The sequence below is a fragment of the Neoarius graeffei genome, chromosome 27 (genome assembly GCF_027579695.1).
Source record: "Neoarius graeffei isolate fNeoGra1 chromosome 27, fNeoGra1.pri, whole genome shotgun sequence".
NCBI classification, from domain to species: domain Eukaryota; kingdom Metazoa; phylum Chordata; class Actinopteri; order Siluriformes; family Ariidae; genus Neoarius; species Neoarius graeffei.
In genome coordinates this window covers 36,447,832-36,473,975 of record NC_083595.1, presented here as the reverse complement: position 1 = coordinate 36,473,975, position 26,144 = coordinate 36,447,832, and the positions used below count along the sequence as shown (strand labels likewise).

The window sequence follows — 26,144 nt, the reverse complement described above, 5'->3', positions numbered from 1 at the left end:
ACTGATATTGTATTCACAATAGAACATAGACAACATATCAAATGTTGAAAGTGAGACATTTTGAAATTTCATGCCAAATATTGGCTCATTTGAAATTTCATGACAGCAACACATCTCAAAAAAGTTGGGACAGGGGCAATAAGAGGCTGGAAAAGTTAAAGGTACAAAAAAGGAACAGCTGGAGGACCAAATTGCAACTCATTAGGTCAATTGGCAATAGGTCATTAACATGACTGGGTATAAAAAGAGCATCTTGGAGTGGCAGCGGCTCTCAGAAGTAAAGATGGGAAGAGGATCACCAATCCCCCTAATTCTGCGCCGACAAATAGTGGAGCAATATCAGAAAGGAGTTCGACAGTGTAAAATTGCAAAGAGTTTGAACATATCATCATCTACAGTGCATAATATCATCAAAAGATTCAGAGAATCTGGAAGAATCTCTGTGTGTAAGGGTCAAGGCCAGAAAACCATACTGGGTGCCTGCGATCTTCGGGCCCTTAGACGGCACTGCATCACATACAGGCATGCTTCTGTATTGGAAATCACAAAATGGGCTCAGGAATATTTCCAGAGAACATTATCTGTGAACACAATTCACCGTGCCATCCGCCGTTGACAGCTAAAACTCTATAGTTCAAAGAACAAGCCATATCTAAACATGATCCAGAAGCGCAGACGTCTTCTCTGGGCCAAGGCTCATTTAAAATGGACTGTGGCAAAGTGGAAAACTGTTTGTGGTCAGACGAATCAAAATTTGAAGTTCTTTGTGGAAATCAGGGACACCGTGTCATTCGGACTAAAGAGGAGAAGGACGACCCAAGTTGTCATCAGCGCTCAGTTCAGAAGCCTGCATCTCTGATGGTATGGGGTTGCATTAGTGCGTGTGGCATGGGCAGCTTACACATCTGGAAAGACACCATCAATGCTGAAAGGTATATCCAGGTTCTAGAGCAACATATGCTCCCATCCAGACGACGTCTCTTTCAGGGAAGACCTTGCATTTTCCAACATGATAATGCCAAACCACATACTGCATCAATTACAGCATCATGGCTGCGTAGAAGAAGGGTCCGGGTACTGAACTGGCCAGCCTGCAGTCCAGATCTTTCACCCATAGAAAACATTTGGCGCATCATAAAACGGAAGATACGACAAAAAAGACCTAAGACAGTTGAGCAACTAGAATCCTACATTAGACAAGAATGGGTTAACATTCCTATCCCTAAACTTGAGCAACTTGTCTCCTCAGTCCCCAGACGTTTACAGACTGTTGTAAAGAGAAAAGGGGATGTCTCACAGTGGGAAACATGGCCTTGTCCCAACTTTTTTGAGATGTGTTGTCATGAAATTTAAAATCACTTAATTTTTCTCTTTAAATGATACATTTTCTCAGTTTAAACATTTGATATGTCATCTATGTTCTATTCTGAATAAAATATGGAATTTTGAAACTTCCACATAATTGCATTCTGTTTTTATTTACAATTTGTACTTTGTCCCAACTTTTTTGGAATCGGGGTTGTAAAACCCAAACTATACCAATACCGTAATTCTAGTGTGGATATCCTGCAAATGTGTTCTTATGAATTAAAAATCCTTTGGGGTTTGTCTGCAATAACTACCTAAGCATGATGTCTCCTGTCAGATATAAAAATGTGCACAGACAGTGTGAAAACAGCCATTCACTGCTGAACATTCAAAGCTAACTTTCAAATAGCATATTTTACAGACATTTAAATCCTTAAATTTCTCAGGCAAAGTGCTTAATGTAATAAATTTTCAGGCCTGAAAAGATCATGCCCAGAAGTGGTAACCTTATTAGCCTTGAATTAGATACACTGATCTGGCCACACAGAAAGCTTGAAGGACTTGGCATGACATGAAATTTCTGCATCACTGTATTTCTTTCTTCTGGCCTTAGTTAACAGGGTAAGACACATTAAGTTTGTGGATTATAATCACCTTGAGAAGCCTTTCATTGAATAAAATACAGCAACTAAAGACCAATGTGTTTCCTTATTAAGATAATAACACAATTGTAACATTTCAAACACTTAAGTACACTGCCCAGCCCAAAAAAAAGTTGCCATTTGGATTTAAATAAGCAAATACACAAGAGCCTTTGATTGGATAATTACTGCAGTGATTAATGTGTTTCAGCTGGCAACAATTCTTTGAATCCTAACCGATGCATGTTGGAAGATGCATCCCGTGCTGATGGACAAGATGTTGCAGTGTTTCAGAAGGGTCAAATTATTGGCCTGTATCAAGCAAAGAAATCAACTAAGGAGATTACTGAAATTACTGGAGTTTGGGTTAAGAACTGTCCAAGGCATTATTAAAACCTGGAAGGATAGTGGCGAACCATCAGCTTTGTACCGTGAGTTGGCCTAGTGGTTAGTGTGTCCGCCTCTCGACCGGGATATCGCAAGTTCTACTTGCGGTCGGGTCATACCAAAGACCATCATAAAAATGGTACCTACTGGCAAGGCATGCTGCAATACAGATGCGTGTGGAGAAGTCAAACTCTAGCGGTTACCAGAGCACTAGTCCTCCACTGTAACCCTAACTATATACTGTAGGTGAGAGGCCGAGGGTTATCGAAATGGACATCGGCGCCATGCCGCACCCATATGCCTGAAAGAGTTGGTTAGTACTGGAACAGGAGACTGCCTGGGAAAACCAGATCCTGGTGTGAGAGGGACTTTGACTTGACATCAACTTTGTGTAAAAAAAATGTGGTTGGAAAAAGATCCTGACTGACCATGATCAGAGATCACTTAAACACTTGAAGTCAAATCATAAAAATAATAATAATAATAATAATAATAATGGTGGCACAGTGGTGTAGTGGTTAGCGCTGTCGCCTCACAGCAAGAAGGTCCGGGTTCGAGCCCCGTGGCCGGCGAGGGCCTTTCTGTGCGGAGTTTGCATGTTCTCCCCGTGTCCGCGTGGGTTTCCTCTGGGTGCTCCGGTTTCCCCCACAGTCCAAAGACATGCAGGTTAGGTTAACTGGTGACTCTAAATTGACCGTAGGTGTGAATGTGAGTGTGAATGGTTGTCTGTGTCTATGTGTCAGCCCTGTGATGACCTGGCGACTTGTCCAGGGTGTACCCCGCCTTTCGCCCGTAGTCAGCTGGGATAGGCTCCAGCTTGCCTGCGACCCTGTAGAACAGGATAAAGCGGCTAGAGATAATGAGATGAGATAATAATAATTGACAGTAGAACTTATGGTGATGTTTAATAGTGAAATTAAGAGCATTTCCACACTCACAAAGTGATGAGAACTCACGGGATTGCTACATACAAAATGTTTGTGTGGCCATAAGAAAACCACTTGTTAGTGAGACTAATCAGGAGAAAAGGCTTCAATTTGCTAGGGAGCATAAAGATTGTACTCTGGAGCAAAGATAAAAGGTCATGTGGTTTGATTAGTCCAGAGTTACTCTATTCCTGAGTGATGGGTGTGTCAGGGTAAGAAGGGAAGCTCATGAAGTGATGCATCCATCATGCATAGTGGTCACTGTACAAGCCTTTGGAGACCGTGTTATGATCTGGGGTTGCTTCAGTTGGTCAGGATGAGGCTCAGCAATGTTATGGGGCAATAAAATGAAGTCAGCTGACTACTTAAGTGTACTGAATAAGTTATCATATCAATGGATTTTTTTCTTCCCGGATGGCACGGGCATAAAATTAGAGCTCAAATTGTGAAAGAGTGGTTCAGGAAGCATGAGAAATCATTTTAAAACATGAATTGGCCACCACAGAGTCCTGACTTTAACCCCACTGAGAATCATTGTGATGTGCTGGAGAAGACTTTACGCAGTGGTTTGACTCGCTCATCCTCAATACATAATCTCAGTGAAAAATGAATACAACTCTGGACTGAAATAAATGATGTGACATTGCATAAGTTTATCAAGACAATACCATGGTGAATGCATGCTGAAATCAAAGCTAAAGGCAGTCCAACCAAATATTAGTGTGCGACTTTTTTTTTTTTGGCAGGGCAGTGTATATTGTAGAAAATGTATGTATAGCATAAGAATGATGTGTGTTGACTGGAAAAGAAAGGAAATTAAAGTAGCATGGGAGAGACGGTTCACCTTTTTGACTGTCAATGACAAAATTGCCTTCTTCGTTGCCTGCTGAGATTTTGTATGTGATTCCATCACCATCAGGATCTTTAGCCAGTACTGTTGCAATTAAGGTATTGGGTCCAGCATCTTCAGACACAAAAGTACGATATCTGAAAAGAACACACACACGCGCACACAGATATCAACACTTCTTATTTCCTTTAAGCAACAACCAAAGTGTGGGTTTTAACAGCAAACCATGTACTTTGTCCACTATTTCCAAACATCGGTGACTCCGTTATTTCACTTCTGCCTTAATGAATGCATTTCTTTATATGCCAAACTTTATTTAAAGTTCAAAAGGATGAGACAAATTTGCTAGGAAGTGTGAATGAGATGGGGTGAGCTGTCAGGCGTTTGCACCTCAAAGAAAAAAAAACAAAACAAAACAGAAAAAAACCTAAAAACAGTGCATATGCAATATTCACTTAACTAGAACTTAGTCATAAATGAGGAGAAAATTAGAATATGCTGCCAAATGTTTCACTTACAAAAAAAACCTTTTTTTTCATTTTCTTTAAGTAAATATTATTATGGAAATGATTCTGCCAGAAGAGGAGACAAGAACCATGGGCAAATTAGCCTATGTGTAATTATTTTTAAACTCGAAATTACAGCATATATTGTATTCCACTCATCAGTAGAAAGCATTATAACGAGTGTGGGCATAACTAAGTTATTTTGCACAGAGATTCAGCAATATTACCAGAAAGAAAATCCGTCAACATTCCAGCTTTGGTTGTTTACACTGAACCATATAAAGTCGGAATAAACCCGTGCCAGTGTGTGTTTATACACAGTATTCCGCCATTCCGGATCCAGAGGCGTGACATGAGCATTGGCGACTAGTGTGACTTATAGCATACTCATCTCATCTCATCATCTGTAGCCGCTTTATCCTGTTCTACAGGGTCGCAGGCAAGCTGGAGCCTATCCCAGCTGACTACGGGTGAAAGGCGGGCTACACCCTGGACAAGTCGCCAGGTCATCACAGGGCTGACACGTAGACACAGACAACCATTCACACTCACATTCACACCTACGGTCAATTTAGAGTCACCAGTTAACCTAACCTGCATGTCTTTGGACTGTGGGGGAAACTGGAGCACCCGGAGGAAACCCACGCGGACACGGGGAGAACATGCAAACTCTGCACAGAAAGGCCCTCGCCGGCCACGGGGCTCGAACCCGGACCTTCTTGCTGTGAGGCGACAGCGCTAACCACTACACCACCGTGCGCCTTATAGCATACTATGCTTCAGAAATATGAATATCCCATTGGACATTTCCTTTCAAAAGAATAGCAGCAGGTGAACTGAGTGTTGGGGTGCTTTTGTTAGCCGTGCACATTTATACCCCTCTTCACATGCGAGCAAAATTGCCAGGCATTGTGGTTGTTCGATCAGAAATCTGTTTCAGGAATTGAAGAGAAGTGGAAAGCAATTTGAGGCAGAAAGGCACGCAGATCTAAGACACCATGTTTGAATTTGCGCTGGTCTCAGGAAGAAGAACGTCACATCACATCACATTATCTCTAGCCGCTTTATCCTTCTACAGGGTCGCAGGCAAGCTGGAGCCTATCCCAGCTGACTACGGGCGAAAGGCGGGGTACACCCTGGACAAGTCGCCAGGTCATCACAGGGCTGACACATAGACACAGACAACCATTCACACTCACATTCACACCTACGGTCAATTTAGAGTCACCAGTTAACCTAACCTGCATGTCTTTGGACTGTGGGGGAAACCGGAGCACCCGGAGGAAACCCACGCGGACACGGGGAGAACATGCAAACTCCGCACAGAAAGGCCCTCGTCGGCCCCGGGGCTCGAACCCAGGACCTTCTTGCTGTGAGGCGACAGCGCTAACCACTACACCACCGTGCCGCCGGAAGAAGAACGTCAATGTCAAAAATCAGAAGAAGCAGCCTTTATTTGTCACATGCACACTCAAGCACAGTGAAGTTAGTCCTCTACATTTAGCCCATCTGAAGCAATGAACACACGCATGCACACACAAAAGTGAGCAATGAGCCCACGCACATACCCAGAGCAGTGGGCAGCTATGCTACAGCACCCAGGGAGCAGTTGGGGGTTAGGTGCCTTGCTCAAAGGCACTTCATCCCAAGGCTGCCCCATGTCAACCTCACCGCATGTCTTTGAAATCACACCCAAGGCCAGAGGTGGACAGTAACGAAGTACACTTACTTGAGTACTGTACTTAAGTACACTTTTTGAGTATCTGTATTTTACTTGAGTAGTATTTTTTTTGGAAACTTATGAATTTAACTTCACTACATTTGAAAGACGAATACCGTACTTTTTACTCCACTACATTTCTATCAAGGTCCTCATTACTCATGACTACGAAGCAGCTTTGAAAGTGGATGTTTTTTGTTTTCTTTTCTAAAATGTGATTGGGTTTTTTCGCAGGTGACACTGAGACAGCCTATCAGTAATCACTAGGGTCACGTCACATCCATAGACTGTATAAAATCAAGTTCAATTTCTCAGCAGTATTACCGTATTTGAACATGATCAGTTGATGACAGAATGGAAGAAGGCGTTTTTTCTGGAGAATGCACGCACCCAGGGCCATACCTAGAACCCATGTTTCAGTTTTCAGAAAGGATTAAAGATTCATTTTGTTTTAAATGTTTGTTTTGTTTGCCTAAAACGAACCACGTCACGGCCTTCAAAAACTCACTGTCCGACCTGCGGAAGCAATATTGAGGTGTGTAAACGTTTTATTCCAAGAGAAAGCTTGCCATGAAGTGGTCTGTGCTTTTAGAGCTAGTGATAACGTTACAATAGCTGTGCAGTCTGGTTAGTCAAATGACTTTCTATGGATTTGCCCGCCAAGTTGCTACAGCCTTGTCCATGGCTAATGTTAACACATAGCTAGTTAACTTGGACACAGTTAGCATGTGAAAACAGAGTTATGCCAACATGAATAACATTAGCATAATCTTGCCAAATAAACTGAACGTAGAAATCTTTCTTTTCTAGTAACATTAGCTACCCAATATGATTTCGAGTTTGAAGAGGGTTTGCTAGCATGTCAGATGAAGCTTCAGCTCTACAGGTTCTACAAACTAGTCAGAAAATCCAATCGGTTGCTTCAGAGGCATTAGGTTTTGTAAGCGTTGTAGTAATAATACAACAGTGCATTCACAGAAAATGTACTGTTAATACTTAAGTATTTTTAAAAGCAAGTACTTCAGTACTTTAACTTAAGTAAAAATTTGACTGTACAACTTTCACTTGTATCGGAGTAACAGTTGACCAGTGGGATCTGTACTTTGACTTAAAGGACCCATGGCATGGTGGTTTGTTGATGCTTTAAACGGGCTCGTGGAGGTTTCCGGATGTTATATCCGCAGCCTTTCTCGAAATGAACCCTCGGCACGTAGATATAGCCTCCTGGGAGAAAGCCCCATTTCAGCGCTTTTCCCAGTGCGTCGTTTTGCTAATGAGAAGCAGGAGGCGGGGAAGGGTAGAGGCTGGGGGCGGGTCTTATCATTAATATTCACGACATGTAAACGTGTTACCTCTGATTGGCTAACAGCACTGTGACGCTACCTCCAGTGGGTCAGAACAAGCGGATGTGGGTGTCTTACTATGGCGAGAGAGAAGGAACAAACCGCGAAGGGAAAAATACCGCGCGCTGACGTCATTAAGGTGCGACGCAAGGAAATAAAATAAATTCAACAAATGTTTCAGTTTTTACTGAACAAACAAACAAAATGAACGAGTGACTTAAAAAAAAGAATGTGGATGTCTTTGTAAAAACTGTTTTGATTGGCTATTATAACAGAGCATGCTGCATGCTTTTGGTTTTGTAGTGCAGAGTACCTGGCTAACTGCAGGAAGTGGTTAGCTGCACAGCTAATGTAGCCATTGCAAGGCTAACGTGGCACCGATTTTAAAACACGGCAAAACGACTTAACAGTTATACACTTACTTGTTCGGTGTTTGTGGCTGATGCGGCAGGGATGCTTGGTACGGACCCAGGCTTCAGTGACAGTTGATGTGCAAAACCTGCCCTGTACTGTCCCAAGTTGTGGAAACATTCCTCAGGAAAATGCTTCCGACAAACATACACCGTCTTAGGTAGACTCGACGGCGTATTATTGAAGTAAATAAAATTAAGCCACTGCGTCTTCAGGGGCTCTCCCGTCGGCAGTAAAAACAGACTCTTTTCTGTATTGTCACATCCATGTACAGCGCAATTTCCATGTTTCGCTCGCTTAGGTGATGCCATGTTGTGTCCTCTATGGTCTCCTCACTACAACTGGGCAGGCAATTCATACGATGGGTGGGAATCCAGAGGGGGGGGCGTGGGGATCATCTCCCTTGCTGACGTAGTAAAGAGAAGAGCTTATCAACGCGCCGTTTTGACGCGCCATTCTCAAATGTTGGGCATAGTTTGGTTTACACATTATGAAATTTCTAGCCACTGGGGTGACTTAAGAAGGTCAGAGGAACTCATTTTAACGTTAAAAAACCTCAGAAAGTGAAAATTTCATGCCATGGGACCTTTGAGTAATAAACTTGGGTACTCTGTCCACCTCTGCCCAAGGCGCTACAGAAAAGCATTCACCCTATCATCTGGAGATCACTAGTTCAAATCCTGATGATGCCACAGCCATCCATGGCTAGGAGTCATCTGTGGCCTGTGCTTTCAGAGAGGGATGGCATACTCTCTCACCCCATTAATTACAGTGATGCTAGACAATCATGGGTATCTGTGCGCTTATGCATTCAGAAGTGGGCGGATAGCGCTTTCCTAAGAGTGTGTTAAGACGCCCTGTAACATTGCATAAAAAGCAGTTTGGAGGAAGCATATGATAGCCTTCGTGCTTCCTGGTTGGTAGCTGTTGTGTGAGAGGGTGGGAATTGACCATATCTAAATTAGAGATCTAAATTGGGGGGGGGGGGGGGGGGGGGGGTGTCTGATTACTTCCAACAGTTCCCAGTCAGAGGCAGACCAACACAGACCCCCCATTCAGTATTTGGACGTTTTACACAGAACGGCAAAGCGAAATAAAAGCACAGTATTCCTACTTTGAACAGGCTGTGTAAAAGGGGTTTGTGTTTTCTACTGGGACTGTGTGTCTTTCTACTGTACAAAATAGTACATGCTACTTGAGTGGATAATGAATTAACAGGTTAGTAATGCTGATGGTTAATCTTCAGTTATACACGTGCCACATTTTGAACCAATATCTAGGCTTACTGTAGCTTTCTTGTCCATAAACTAATGATAGGACAAGAATTAAAATCGAACATGCCACTATCCAGATAATAGTCACATATTGTTCGATATCAAATGGGCTACAGTACACAAAGTATAAAACAACAAGAATGTCTTCATGAGAAAAAGTAGTAAAAAACTTTCAAAGTTGTTCAGCTGAGCGAGAGAAAGTGAGACCTCCAACAGTGCTGCAAAAATGAGCAGCTTGGACGACTGGAGTAAATCATGTAGTCAATAAGAGACTACCCGGCAACAATACATTTCCAACCACAATTATGCTACTAGGCTCTTCCCTTGCTTCCTTTTCAAAGAAATTCTCCATCACGTAACCGTGAATGAGGCAAACAGAAACTTCACATCTGCACATGGGCCTCTGAATATTTCCTCAGGTGCCTAAACCTTTCTGAACATGGAAAAAGAAAGCACATACATTGACAGCTTGAGTGTGAAGATCTCCCTCATCCACATGCCCTGTATTTGTTCTCATACAGCCTCAAAGATCTCATTTCTCTACCCCTGACACATGAGGAAAGGAGAATCATGTTGTATTAGACAGAACTGAAAGCATTTTTTTCTTCATCTGAGGAGGGGTGCAATAGTCCATCATAGCTGATAAAGGTCAAGTGCAGATGGGGCTGTGATGGACTGCCAGTGAGTTCTGCACTCAGTAGGTCAGGAATACAAAAAAAAAAAAAGGACAACGGGTTCAAATTGAACTAGAGGTTTTTGGAAGCATTGGAACTATTGAGATCATCTTTGCAAAGCAAGTCTTTTGCAGAATCCACATCCAGAAAGTGGATAGTGGTGTCTTTACAAAGAAGTGCAAAGTGCCTGATAATACCACTATCAAGTTAGTACTCAGAACATCACCACTTGTATTTTAACTTGGGATTTCACTCGTGTGGTTCACTTGTAGTCCGACTGTGATAGAATTGACTGCCCAGCTTTATTTGCTTTGAAGATACAGTACTGTGCAAAAATCTTAGGTACCCCTTTTTTCATACAAACTTTGTTATAGATTTCTATTTTATGACTTCTACATTATCGAGTCAGTACAAAAACACTTTAGAGTTCCAAACATTAGTTTTCTAGCACAAAATTAAATGTCACGGGGTGGTGGCGGTAGTGGTGGGGGATGTACTGTATCTGAGCAGCAGCATGTTACATAGGAGAGCACTTTTCAGATTAAAAAAGAAAACATAATAAAGGCTCCTGGGTTTTGGTGCAAAATTACGAAGCGAGCGTGACCGTCAAAGTGTCCAGAAGAACTGTGGCTAGTTCTGCAAGACGCTCAGTAAAACCTACAGCCCATCTCCTTATAAAACTGCACTCATACCTGAGACTACTTTTTTCTTTTTAAATCAAAAGGTTGTCTCACACCAGATATTGACTTTGTTTCATTTATCATGGCTTACTGCTGTTTATATATTTTTTTTAACGTCGAAACATTTCATTTCATTATTTTTAAGCCATTTTTGGTCTACAGCATTTCTTGACATATGCATAAGACTTTTGTACAGTACCATACCTCTACAATCTGCCAAACGAAAAGGACTGAACACACAGCACGGGAACGTTTCTGTAGAAAAACCATCAACACACTCAGTATAATTTAGATGCATTCTCTTTTACTATGTTGGCTTTTCAGCCTTGTGTCGCTCCTCAAGGTCTCGCGTATACTATTTCTTTATCATTGAGACTGATGTATATTAGTTTGTCTATCGAGCCTTTTTCAGACTGAGCTCGTTTTACACAGAGAGGCATGGTAATGCAATAATTGCAGAGTACTTCTGGGATTTTTAACCCTTCTGGATCATGCTAGTAATTTTTATGGACTGTGCATACATGCATCTGGAAATTTAAAAAGGAGAACAGTGAAATATAGATGACATTTAAAAGGACTTGGCAGAAAATTGATGGGATTTTAGCTAACTTCTTGAATTTTGAGGACTACAGTATGTACATCAGGCTTGTAGTACTTGAGTCCGACTTGTGCCTTGACTTGGACTCGGTCTCGTGCATTAACTGCATTCGGACTCGTAAACTGGAGACGAGGACTCTGATTTTTTCTTTAGTTTTTTGTAACATGCCATAAGGTATTTATATCTACATTAATTTTTATACTAATTTCGTGCAAGAGAATGCACATTCACCTGTTCATACGTCATGTTCAGGAACAAACTAACGTTAATGTCGCTAAAATGCCTGGAGAGAAGCCCCTAGGATTGTCTGCTTTGCTTATGCAGACTTATCGTGCAGTGGGAAAAAAATGCACTGCTATGTGTTCCATATGTAGAAGAACTATCGAGGAGACAATGGGGACAACCTCGAACTTCTATCGTCATTTGGCAAGACTCCACCCAGAGAAGGAAGTGACATGCTATGGTCATTGCTCTGTTGATAGCGGGGCTTGCTTGTTGACCGATGAACTAGCTAGTGTTAACCCTCTCTCATGTTATTTGCCCTGTTGATAGTGGGTGGGGCTTGCTGAGCAACAAACAAGCTTTTTATCTGTAGCCTATTAACTAAAATAGCTATATCTTTAGACATATGGGTCCTGAAGAAGAGACAAGGAGAAAGAGAGTAAAGAGTAAGAGTCATTCAACACAACTTGGGTGTAATGAATGGCTAACCCATGAAAGGTGGCAGGCTTTCATGTAAGTGATGCGTCTAATCTTTGCGGGGCCTCCACATCAGTGCACATCAATAACCTTTACACATGTACCATTAGCACCTGCAATTTGTCATCATGCTTAAAGGCGTGAGATCATTCGCTCACACATTTTATTTAATTGAACGTAGAACACCCAGAGATACCCGAGCTCTTGTTCTCAGATGCTTTCTCCACATATCGATCGAAAGTGACCACACGGATACCCTGTTACACCTGACTGACAACAAACCATAAAAAGCCTTTATACTGCAAACTTCTCTCACCTAAGCCTGTTGCCATGACAATATATTTAACACAGACAGCTGCACAGCAACTGTCATGCAATGTCAGAAATTATCCCAACCAAAGAAGCATGATGAGTATAGAACCAAGGCCTGGTCTGCTTTCTCCATACCGTATATTGTCTTTATTTTCAGTCATTATCTGATTTTTTTTTTTCAGCCACTCCACAAAACATGGTTATCAAAGATCAAACTTTTGAAAAGCAAAACAAATGAACACAGTGTTAACCAAATATCCTAAACCCCACATTCATTATTGTGCTCCCATGCGCTCTTACATGTCAACACTGTAAAATACCATCGTGTTCTTTGAGAAATATCACTCAGCCTCTTTCTCTCATTTGTTGTGTCTCTCCTCCATCCGGCTCAGATAAGCAGATCCAGTAATGATGTACTGCTGAGACGTCTCTGCCTGAGTGACAAGGCTCATTTTTGGTCTTAGTGGAAGAGCCCCAGCGTCTTGTAATGGCAAATTAGCCCAGTGAATTGGAACAAACAGCAGTGACAGACATTACAAACTACTCAATTACTGTCCAGACATAAGCAGGCTCGGCTATTTAATAGGCAAGATGGAAGATAATCAGTGGGCGCTGGATTCACTAGGATGGGTGTTTAGGGATAGCAAGTTATGTGGAAAACACAAGCACAGTAAAGTCACTACCATCACTTCATGCCAGAATTTATTCTAATGATTCTTATAGCAGAGTGGATATAGTAAAAGAAATTAGATAAGCACAGTCTCCATCATGTCTTATATTTTTACATACTGTATACTGTACCTATAGTGCATAAATTGTAATTGAAGAGAGAAAGATATCATGATCATCAAACATAATAATAATAATAATAATAATATAGAGCGGCAGCTACAATTCTCGATAGTCCATAATTATCGACACCTTTTCAGATTTACCAATAAAAAACAATTTTACAAAGGTGAGTTTCAGTTACAACAGTTATTATTGGTTAATTAATCAACCAGAAGACCCGCCTCGCCCTTTGATCTTATCGTATGATGACGCAGCTCGTTACCTGAGATGACATTTTTTTCAGCACGATAAGCAATTTGAGGAAAACCCGGACATTATCATCGCAGGTAAGCACGGTGGAAAGATCATGGGCATGTTTTTACTCCTCAAATTCACAGATATTTCATGATATCCTCATCAAAACCTACTTTATTTCTTACTCTTTCATTTGACAGTCACCATTTTGTGTCTAAACGTGCTTTTGAGAAGTCACGCGAGGTGTCGATAATCATGATCACTTTCACCGGTGTCCACCATTATTGACACCCTGTGGAATTGAGTGACATTTACAACTGTTATGTATCGATCTTTGTGCAACTTTGTTGAAGTAGATGAAGTACTTTCAAAAGAAATAAATAAAAAGTGCTGTGATTTATCATAATTCTTTTTTCTGACTCATAACAGAATGGAATGTTTATAGAGTATTTGGAATCCTGTTGCAATAAATAGAATTAGACCAGAATTAAATTCCTAGCATATAAAACATTACAAGCTTGAAATATTCAGATTTTTCTGTTCTATTCTTTTTTTTTTTTTGCAGTTTGTTGTAAATATCTACCACATATTACAATATCAGTAGACATTTTACATTTTTAGATGTGAATTTAAAATATCAATTTAAAAAATCAACTGTTGACCTGGATTTTCATGTGGTTACAATGTAAATTGCCTGTTAATATTTATTGGTAAACTACAAAACTAGAAATTAATAAAAACAACAACAATGAATGATTAACAAAATGTGATCTATGAAAATACTTAGAAAGTGGGTAGAAAGTGGAATAAAGAAATTTTCTAACACAGGTTAAACATTCAGTTCATTTGTTTACAAACATTAGAATTACTTCCTCATTTACGTAAGCACAGACATCGATATATTTATATAAAAGATATTTTGTACAAAATATAAGTATGTGTAAAACAAATTTAAATAAAAACTGTGTTTTGTTAACTTAATACAACATACCAATTTAAAAAAAATAAATAATCATCTGGATGCTGATAATTGTGGAATGGTGTCGATAACTGTGGACAAAGGTGTTAATGATTGTGGAACAGTGTCATGTGATCTGATACGCTAAGTAATCGGGAATCAACTTTTTTTTTTCTAGTGGAAGTTTGAGTAATTATTCATGCGCAATTTATGTATTGAAAGTCTTTTGTACTTTTGCAATGGCCAAAAGTTCATTAAGGTGTCGATAATTGTAGCCACCACTATAATAATAATAATAATAATAATAATAAATAGTCCATGCAAAAATATGCATTATGGATGTAAAAAAAGAGAGAGAAAGATCCATTGGTCCTTCTGCACTCTTCAGTTAAATGCATGGCTCACTGAACCTGTCTTAGTGCCTCATTGCTTCACTGAGCGTGCTGCCAGAAAATTGGCCAATTAACAAAGCCAAGGGCCCAGGATCCCCAAGCAAAAAGGGGAAAAAATCCTTAGTTAAGCACATCACAACAAAGCTATCAACACTGACATGGTGTTGCAGGCCCAAACTGACACACATGGACAAGAGGAGACAAATAGACATAGACTCAGCTATGGACACGATAGAGCACTACACGTACACAGAATTGGGCAGCTGGAAGGGATTTCGGGAATTGGCAGGAATATAATGTTTGTGGTTCACTGTGGGTAATATACCATGAGGAACTTTTATGAAAGCATGCTACAAAACATCAAGAGTCATCAAACGAGTCACTAATGTCCAAATAAATCTAAAGCTAAATGATCATGATGAAAACATGTACTTGAAGAAACTAGATTATATATTCTAATGAATGAAATGAAAGTGTTGAAGTAAATTTTTAGAAACCTGCACTCACACTGGCTGAGAGAATTCGGGCTGCTCATCGTTGACGTTGGCCATACGCAGGCGTACCGTAGCTGTGCCTGTCCGCGGCACCTCACCCTTATCCACGGCCATTACCACAAACTCATACAAATGGTTGGGGCGCTCATAATCCAGAGCGCCTGCCGGGAAGATGGTGCCATGGGGGGAGATGATGAAATCAGAGCTCAGTGTGTAGTAAGTGATGTCAGCATTCTGCCCCGAGTCACAGTCACTGGCTGACACTGCAGCAGAGACAGGGGTAGAAGAAGAAGAGAGAGAAAGAGACAGAGACAGAGAATGGGTGAAGAGAAGTGAGGAAGAGGGTGATGAGAGTGAACAAGAGAAAATTGTGCTCATAGACTAACAGGATCAACATATATTTGAGCTTCCTTGAGAAAATAGATAGGCTATATTCAGTTTCCACCTGCTTAAGTGAGATTTGCTTATAACAAAGTGAATCTGACACGCAATCAAAAGGTCTCAAGTCGAGAGGTTCATTGCATTCGACAGCTATAGCTGAACACAAACAGGCCATGGGCCTTTTTTGTATACTACTCAGAATGAAAAGTTGCACACACAGCAGTCACTTTGTGAGTTGAAGCCCTGAGAAAGAAAGAAGAAGAAGAAGAAAAACTGAAGTAAACATTTCTTGATTCTAGGGGTAGTTTTCCTGATTCTGCACTAACAGAAGCAGCTTTTTTGCTGAATTTCAGATGATAAATTATGGGCTTCTGTGATGTGCTTTATTTACAACTTCATGGCATAAAAGGTTAGATGTTAACAGCTGTCATTAAACACTGAGGCTCAGCAGAAATCTACCATTCAAGACAAATTCTTGCTATATGGGCATAAAATGTTGGTTTAAATTGGCCAGCAGAATAGTGCTACCACTTTATTTTTTTTTTTTTTGATAACATGGCTTTAATATGATCAAAAACAAAAGTTGGCTGATGTTCCTGAGGGAGTTTTCAAAAGAATAAGTTATCACTAGCAGCAATAAGTTCTTATTTCTTATATTAAAATACAGTCTCCTTGATACCTCAAGGATACCTCATTCCACTCCTGTCATCCTGAACACATCATGTTTCAAAAATACTACACACAATCTCTTTTGGTGATCAGATCAACTAACTGATAAATCATCTCAGTGTGCGCTCTCTAATATGTAGGATGATCAAGCTGGCTTGTAGTACATGCTTTAATCTGCAATTCTGATGTCCATAAGGGATTCTGTGCCTCAGGGTTGAATACGATTACACCGTGCTTGGGATTTTAAACCCACAGTTTCCACTCACCAATCAATTTCCTTAACATGAACATCAAACTTCAAAATTCTTCAATCATCCATTTTGTAGGGATTATGTTGTCACTGTGAATTGTGAATTTAGAGGTCTGTTGTTACATGACAGAACAGGCATGCGGATGCTTGGAATATGGGTAGGATATGTAAGAGGCAACTGCTTGGCATTGACGTTTTACTCTTATTTATTTCATTTAACCAGGCAAGTCACTAAGAACAAATTCTTATTTACTGTGGCACATAAACAAATTTACCTGGACGAACATTAATCCACATTATAGTCAACCCAATCAATCACTGCTAGACCTGCAACAACAGCAATCGATTCTAAAGAATCAACATGTACATTATTGGAGGAAAAAAAAAAAGTCTTGATTCACATCACTGTCGAGTCACTATGGGTTCTAGAAAAGTGTTACTCTGGAAATGAAATATAGTTGTATCTGGTTAGTTATGATCACATGGGAGCTGTTCAGCAGGGTGGCTTTACTAATAAATCACCACCATCAAGGGCATAGTTTGGTTTCCTTCAACCCCCTCGCAAGAAATGTACTCTTGAATTCTTCATTCTGATTGATCAGAGGGTGTGGACTGGTCATCTGTAACAGCAGGACTCTCAAAAGGGGCAGCATGGTGGTGTAGTGGTTAGCACTGTCACCTCACAGCAAGAAGGTTCTGGGTTTGAATCCCATGGCCCTTTCTGTGTGGAGTTTGCATGTTCTCCCTCTGGGTGCTCCGGTTTCCAACACAGTTTAAAAACATGCGGTTAGGTTAACATGGGGCAGCCTTGGGCTGGAGTGCACTTTGAGCAAGGCACCGAACCCCCAACTCCTTCCTGGGCACTGTAGCATAGCTGCCCACTGCTCTGGATGTGTGTGTGTGTGTGTGTGTGTGCTCATTGCTCACTTGTGTGTGTGCACTGTTTCAGATGTGCTAAATGCAAGGGACGAATTTCACTGCGCTTGAGTGTGCATGTGACAAATAAAGGCTTCTTCTTCTATTAACCTTTGGAAAATAAAGTCTCACAAATATAAGCTGAAGAGTCACAAGTCTAAACAAATACAAATATGTAGGTCTATACAATTACACTACCGTTCAAAAGTTTGGGGTCACCCAGACAATTTTGTGTTTTCCATGAAAAGTCACACTTTTATTTACCACCATAAGTTGTAAAATGAATAGAAAATATAGTCAAGACATTTTTCTGGCCATTTTGAGCATTTAATCGACCCCACAAATGTGATGCTCCAGAAACTCAATCTGCTCAAAGGAAGGTCAGTTTTATAGCTTCTCTAAAGAGCTCAACTGTTTTCAGCTGTGCTAACATGATTGTACAAGGGTTTTCTAATCATCCATTAGCCTTCTGAGGCAATGAGCAAACACATTGTACCATTAGAACACTGGAGTGAGAGTTGCTGGAAATGGGCCTCTATACACCTATGGAGATATTGCACCAAAAACCAGACATTTGCAGCTAGAATAGTCATTTACCACATTAGCAATGTATAGAGTGGATTTCTGATTCGTTTAAAGTGATCTTCATTGAAAAGAACAGTGCTTTTCTTTCAAAAATAAAGACATTTCAAAGTGACCCCAAACTTTTGAACGGTAGTGCAAATACTGGCAAATTGCTGTGGTATGACATAAATAAAACACTTTAGGACATACAGTTTTTGGAAAATAATAAGTTTCATGCCACTGGCAAGTTTTATTCCTTACATAGGATTTGTTAAAGGAGAGCATTTAACATTTATCAAAGTGTCAGTGTATTAGTGTATTGGTGTTCAAGAGCGATAAAAAATAAATGCGATATTCTTGAAATATTAATTGTGTAGAGATTATTTTTGTCAGTATCAATTGTGAATTTAGGGCACATTGTGTGTATTCAAGGTTCAAATACATAACATAAGTGCTGCCAGGCAAAACAAACCTCACCTGGTGGCACTTATGATGAATATGAAGCAAGATATGGCGTAAAAAAAATAGGTACCCTATGGGTACATGTGGCTACTGCTTATAAACAAAATTGTTTTCTGATACCATGTCCATCCAGTAAATATAGCATATATATTTACTCTATGAGGCAGTAGCCACAAAAATGAAGCGTAATCCAAAAATTAACAATTTAAAAATCACAGACGTAAAATATACCAAGTGTCTGTACTTTATATTATTTGACTCTTACCTCTTACACTTTTCAAAACTGAAACATACACACACTGTCACCATGACCGAAACTATTATTTCCCAGAAATGGCCTGACGCTAGAGCTCAGTGGAACGCACTTTCCCTCTGTAATAAGCATAAACATGTCTGAAAGCGATTTCTTTAGTCTAGTCCATTTATTTATCATTTATATTTATAATAATAAATCAACAGAGGGCAGCACGGTGGTGTAGTGGTTAGCGCTGTCGCCTCACAGCAAGAAGGTCCGGGTTCGAGCCCTGTGGCCGGCAAGGGCCTTTCTGTGCGGAGTTTGCATGTTATCCCCATGTCCGCGTGGGTTTCCTCCGGGTGCTCCGGTTTCCCCCACAGTCCAAAGACATGCAGGTTAGGTTAACTGGTGACTCTAAATTGACCGTAGGTGTGAATGTGAGTGTGAATGGTTGTCTGTGTCTATGTGTCAGCCCTGTGATAACCTGGCGACTTGTCCAGGGTGTACCCCGCCTTTCGCCCGTAGTCAGCTGGGATAGGCTCCAGCTTGCCTGCGACCCTGTAGAACAGGATAAAGCGGCTAGAGATAATGAGATGAGATGAGAAATCAACAGATCGGGAACGTTTTTATCAATGGGGTTTTAAAGTGGGTGTGGCCAAAACCCCTTCCTTTGCATATGTAAACGAACCAATAAACCATCCAATGACAGCACATTGTATGAAAATGAGGCAGGTAGTGATCCAATCAGCATGTCTGTGGGAGGAGTCTTTCTGAGACAGTGCTCCTGCAGTCTGAGCTCAGAGCTTTTTTTTTTCTTTTTTTTTTTTTTACAGCTTTTTGGTCACCGTGACCTTGACCTTGACTGTCTGACCCTCAAAATGTTGGAGGTTCTATTTGAGACCAATGTCCATCTATCCTGAAAATTTCATGAAGATTGATCCAGCAGTTTTCCCATAATATCGTTTACAAACAAACAAACAAGCAAAGAAAGAAACCCAAATGAAAACAATACCTCGCCTTCTGGTGGATTCCATCCCGGGCGAGGTAACAATCAATTACTTGATTCTCAGGAAGTCGGCTCGAGGAGAAAAACGTTCAGCATCAACTATTACACTGCTGCGTACACTGTAACTGTAGTAATGACTCTGTATTACAGTCAACCCAGTGTGTCTCCAAATAATTGCTGGCAGATATCCAGCAAGTGCGCTCAATTCTAAATTCCAATAAATAACATTATCCAAAATATATCCAAGCTATCATTTCTACCACACCAACTGCTGTGACATTCATTCTAGGAATCTTAGCAAAACTATTTATATACACATACAATAGTAAAGTCAATGTGGTGCAGCACATACATTTTGATTATCTTCCCATGAATACATGTAGGTATAATCCTTGAGAACTAGAGACTCGTGTCTGTATGTTCTCCAAATTCTCCAACAATAATATATGCTTGTCATCTTGCTGGGCCAATCTGGTCCTCTCGTTCCCAGCACACTCATCCTACAGACAGTTTTCTAATCTTTGTGCCCATTCCTTAATAAAGCACAACAAGATGCAGCCCTGGAAATAATAACTGCCATTTCTGAAAAAATGGACAGAAGGGAGAGTTCCTAGAAGAGGTTAATCAGATATTACGTGAATGTAAGAAAATAAAATAGGAACAAATTTGCCTTGAAATATGAGCTTTGCAAGTTAACACACGTTAATGTTATATATATATATATATATATATATATATATATATATATATATATATATATATATATATATATATATGTGTGTGTGTATGGAATTTATATTTCATAATCTCGATGATTCAAAGTAAATCCTTTCTGCAGCTGCTGCTTTTATATGACATTTCCTTCTCACTCATTACAGATGTTTGACTAATAATCTGTCTGAAAATGAATTGCACCTTCTGCTGCTGTTCTGAGATTGTTTAATCGAAGAGGAAGGAACATTTTGAATTTGGTAGCTAATCTGCAGGACGCCTCCTCGCCCCGCACACAGATGCCGGTTCAGCTGCACCTGCTGAGCACAGCCAGGACACCTGCTGTATATTTCTCTGCTTCACCTTCTTTAATCTGCCACCAGTCTCTTAGTTAATCTACCAGAAATGTCTGCCAAAAGCTTGTTTTCCACAAGTCTCTCATCTCATCTCATCTCATTATCTCTAGCCGCTTTATCCTTCTACAGGGTCGCAGGCAAGCTGGAGCCTATCCCAGCTGACTACGGGTGAAAGGCGGGGTACACCCTGGACAAGTCGCCAGGTCATCACAGGGCTGACACATAGACACAGACAACCATTCACATTCATGGTCAATTTAGAGTCACCAATTAACCTAACCTGCATGTCTTTGGACTGTGGGGAAAACAAGAGCACCCAGAGGAAACCCACATGGACAACATGCAAACTCCGCACAGAAGGGCCCTCGTCAGTCACGGGGCTTGAACCCAGACTTTCGTGCTGTGAGGCGACAGCGCTAACCACTACACCACCGTGCCACCCTTTCCACAAGTCACCAAAAAGAAAAAGAAAAAAAATTAGACACCCACTCTGATGTTTGTTTGCAGAAAATAAAATACTTTGCACATTGTTGGGTCTGAAATTGCCACTTGTTTAGTCTCTTCAGCTTTTGTTTTACTTCACAGTCTCGCTCACTCCCCACCTCCTCGCTCTCTTTCCTTCATGTACAAGCAGTGATGCGCCAGCAGCTGTTCTCTCTCTCCTTGTTTCATGCACGTTCCTGTTTACAGCAGGCGATCAAGCTCTTCTATGATTCTTATTGCCCTAGGCATATGTTTACCACTGTGTGGTATAAGTGCACAGAATAAATGAAGGCATGCCATGCAAATTATAGAATAGAAAGTGAAATGTCAACAGTGAAAAACTACAAAAGTGAGCAAATAAAAAAGGTAACTCTACCCATGCATGTGAACAACTGTGTGTGTGTGTGTGTGTGTGCGTGCGCGTGCGTGCGTGCGTGCATGCATGCATTGTTTGTCATGATAGACAGATTTCACCCTTTGAGAACATCTTACTGTTTGTGTAAAAAAAAAAATTCATCTCATCTCATTATCTCTAGCCGCTTTATCCTTCTACAGGGTCGCAGGCAAGCTGGAGCCTATCCCAGCTGACTACGGGCGAAAGGCGGGGTACACCCTGGACAAGTCGCCAGGTCATCACAGGGCTGACACATAGACACAGACAACCATTCACACTCACATTCACACCTACGGTCAATTTAGAGTCACCAGTTAACCTAACCTGCATGTCTTTGGACTGTGGGGGAAACCGGAGCACCCGGAGGAAACCCACGCGGACACAGGGAGAACATGCAAACTCCACACAGAAAGGCCCTCGCCGGCCCCGGGGCTCGAACCCAGGACCTTCTTGCTGTGAGGCAACAGCGCTAACCACTACACCACCGTGCCGCCCCTGTTCTATAATAATAATAATAATAATAATAATAAAGCATTAAAATAAATAGATAACTAACTCACTCCTTCTAGCTTGTCCCACTTATGTGTGTGGGGTTGCTGCCATGTGGACCCAGTTGATCCACATCATATTAATTGGAGCATAGGTTTATGCCAGATGCCCTTCCTGTCATAATCCTCCCATTTCAGGGCTTGGGAAACAACCATTCACACACAGATTCACACCTATGGACAATTTAGAGTAGCCAGCTAACCAACAGTGGATATTAAATGTGTACACACCCCATTAAAATGACATTTTTCTGATGTAAAAAAATGAGACGATGATAAATTATTTCAAAACTTTTCCCACCTGCAATGTGACCTATAACCTGTACAATTCAATTGAAAAACAAACAAATCTGTCAGGGGGAAAAACATAAAAAAACGTACAATAAGCTGGTTGCATAAGTATGCACACCCTTAAACTAATACTTTGTTGAAGCACCTTTTGATTTAATTACAGCATTCAGTCTCTTGGGGTTCACACCTGCCATCAATTAAAATGACTCTGATTAACCCCAAATAAAGTTCAGACATTTACTCAGTTGCATCCTCCAGCAAAAGCCAGGGTTCACAGAGAGCTTACAAAGCAGCAAAGGGATCTCATTGTTGAAAAGTATCAGTCAGGAGAAGGGGACAAAAAAAATCTCCATGGCATTAGATATACCATGGAGCACAGTGAAGACAGTCATCAAGAAGTGGAGAAAATATGGGACAACAGTGACATTACTGAGAACTGGACGTCCCTCCAAAATTGATGAAAAGACAAGACAAAAACTGGTCAGGGAGGCTGCCAAGAGGCCTACAGCAACACTGAAGGAGCTGCAGGAATTTCTGGCAAGTACTGGTTGTGTACTACATTTGACAACAATGTCACGTATTCTCCATATGTCTGGACTATGGGGTAGGGTCGCAAGACAGAAGCCTTTTCTTACAAAGAAAAGCATCTAGGCCCGGCTAAATTTTGCAAAAAATGCATCAACTCTCCCAAAAGCATGTGGGAAAATGTATTATGGTCTGATGAAACCAAGGTTTTTGGCCACAATTCCAAAAGGTACAATTAGGTCCATATATATTTGGACACTGACACAAATTTTGTTTTTTTACCTGTTTACTGGAACATATTCAAGTTATAATTATATAATGGACAGGGGCATAAAGTCCAGACTTTCAGCTTTCATTTGAGGGTATCCACATTAAAACTGGATGAAGGGTTTAGGAGTTTCAGCTCCTTAACATGTGCCACCCTGTTTTTAAAGGGACCAAAAGTAATTGGACAATTGACTCAAATGCTATTTCATGGGCAGGTGTGGGCAATTCCTTCGTTATGTCATTCTCAATTAAGCAGATAAAAGGCCTGGAGTTGATTTGAGGTGTGGTGCTTGCATTTGGAAGATTTTGGTGTGAAGAAAACATGCGGTCAAAGGAGCTCTCCATGCAGGTGAAACAAGCCATCCTTAAGCTGCGAAAACAGAAAAAAAAACCATCTGAGAAATTGCTAAAACATTAGGAGTGGCAAAATCTACAGTTTGGTACATCCTGAGAAAGAAAGAAAGCACTGATGAACTCATCAATGCAAAAAGACCTGGACGCCCACAGAAGACAACAGTGGTGGATGATCGCAGAATAATTTCCATGGTGAAGAGAAACCCCTTCACAACAGCCAACCAAGTGAACAACACTCTCCAGGAAGTAGGCGTATCAATATTCAAATCTACCATAAAGAGAAGACTGCATGAAAGTAAATACAGAGGGTTCACTGCACGGTGCAAGCCAATCATGAGCCTCAAGAATAAAAAGGCTAGATTGGACTTTGCTAAAAAACATCTAAAAAAGCCAGCACAGTTCTGGGAGAACATTCTTTGGACAGATGAAACCAAGATCAACCTCTACCAGAATGATGGAAAGAAAAAAGTATGGCGAAGGCATGGTACAGCTCATGATCCAAAGCATACCACATCATCTGTAAAACACGGTGGAGGCAGTGTGATGGCTTGGGCATGCATGGCTGCCAGTGGCACTGGGTCACTAGTGTTCATTGATGATGTGACACAGGACAGAAGCAGCCGGATGAATTCTGAGGTATTCAGAGACATACTGTGTGCTCAAATCCAGCCAAACTCATTGGTCGGCATTTCATAATACAGATGGACAATGACCCAAAACATAAAGCCAAAGCAACCCAGGAGCTTATTAAAGCAAAGAAGTAGAATATTCTTGAATGGCCAAGTCAGTCACCTGATCTCAACCCAATTGAGCATACATTTCACTTGTTAAAGACTAAACTTCAGACAGAAAGGCCCACAAACAAACAGCAACTGAAAACCGCTGCAGTAAAGGCCTGGCAGAGCATTAAAAAGGAGGAAACACAGCGTCTGGTGATGTCCATGAGTTCAAGACTTCAGGCAGTCATTGCCAACAAAGGGTTTTCAACCAAGTATTAGAAATGAACATTTTATTTACAATTACTTAATTTGTCCAATTACTTTTGAGCCCCTGAAATGAAGGGATTGTGCTTAAAAAATGCTTTAGTTCTTCACATTTTTATGCAATCATTTTGTTCAACCCACTGAATTAAAGCTGAAAGTCTGAACTTTAACTGCATCTGAATTGTTTTGTTCAAAATTCATTATGTTAATGTACAGAACCAAAATTAGAAAAATGTTGTCCCTGTCCAAATATTTATGGACCTAACTGTATGTTTGACGCAAAAACAACACAACACTGTGCATCACCAAAAGAACACCATACGCACAGTGAAGCATGGTGGTGGCAGCATCACATTTTGGGGTTGTTTTTCTTCAGCTGGAACAGGGGCTTTAGTCAAGGTGGAGGGAATTATGAACAGTTCTAAAAACCAGTCGATTTTGGCCCAAAACCTTCAGGTGTCTGCTAGAAAACTGAAGAGGAATTTCATCTTTCAGCACGACAATGACCCCAAGCATACATTGAAATCAACAAAAGAATGGCTTCACCAGAAGAAAATTAAAGTTTTGGAATGGCCCAGCCGGAGCCCAGACCTAAATCCAATTGAAAATCCTGAAGAGGGCTGTGTACAAGACACGCCCTTGCAATCTGACAGATTTGGAGCACTTTTGCAAGGAAGAGTGGGCAAATATTGCCAAGTCTAGATGTGGCAGGCTGATAGACTCCGACCCAAAAAGACTGAATGCTGTAATTAAATCAAAAGGTACCTCAACAAAGTATTAGTTTAAGGCTGTGCACACTTATGCAACCAGCTTACTGTACATTTTTTTTTCATTTTTTATCTTTTTCCCCCTAACATATTTGTTTGTTTTTCAATTGAATTATACAGGTTATAGGTCACATTAAAGGCGGGAAAAGTTTTGAAATTATTTCTCATGGTTTCATTTTTTTTAACATCAGAAAAACCTATCCTTTTAACAGGGTGTGTACACATTTTAAATCCACTGTAACTGCATGTCTTTGGACTGTAGGGGAAACCAGACCACCAAGAGGAAACCCATGCAGATACGGGGAGAACATGCAAACTCCACACAGAAAGGCCCCTGGCGGCCACTGGGCTCGAACCCAGAGCCATCTTGCTGTGAGGCGACACTGCCACCCTTAACTAACTTACAAACTAAATCTTGGAGTGCTGAGGTTAAAGTTAGGGTCATGGATAACAAGCAACTCAATTAAAATACTTCACAAAGAACAATTGTGTATGCGTGTAATTTTCAAGCTTCTATAATTAAGTATATTGGACTATTGGACTCTAATTATCTCTCGGTTTTGGTCGAGTTTTTCAAATGACTCAGATAACTATAACTTTCATGAAGAACAAGATGAAAATCCAGTTCACTTTAATCATTTCAGCCATCAATAATATCAGTTCCAGATAGTTTAGGAGCACTGAACATCTCATTATCTCTAGCCGCTTCATCCCTCTACAGGGTCGCAGGCAAGCTAGAGCCTATCCCAGCTGACTATGGGCGAAAGGCGGGGTACACCCTGGA

The 26,144-nt window shown here is 40.8% G+C and overlaps 1 protein-coding gene across 1 annotated transcript in view; it reads right to left on the bottom strand.

Annotated features, from left to right (window-relative positions):
* The window catches only part of si:ch211-186j3.6 (neural-cadherin), a 556,420-nt gene that overhangs the window by 309,852 nt on the left and 220,424 nt on the right, over window positions 1–26,144 (bottom strand). Inside the window, exons 6-7 of the mRNA XM_060911426.1 lie at window positions 15,213–15,462; window positions 4,107–4,249 (exon numbers count right to left, since the gene is read on the bottom strand). Coding sequence (XP_060767409.1) covers window positions 4,107–4,249; window positions 15,213–15,462 — 393 coding nt within the window. The remainder of the gene's footprint in view (window positions 1–4,106; window positions 4,250–15,212; window positions 15,463–26,144) is intronic.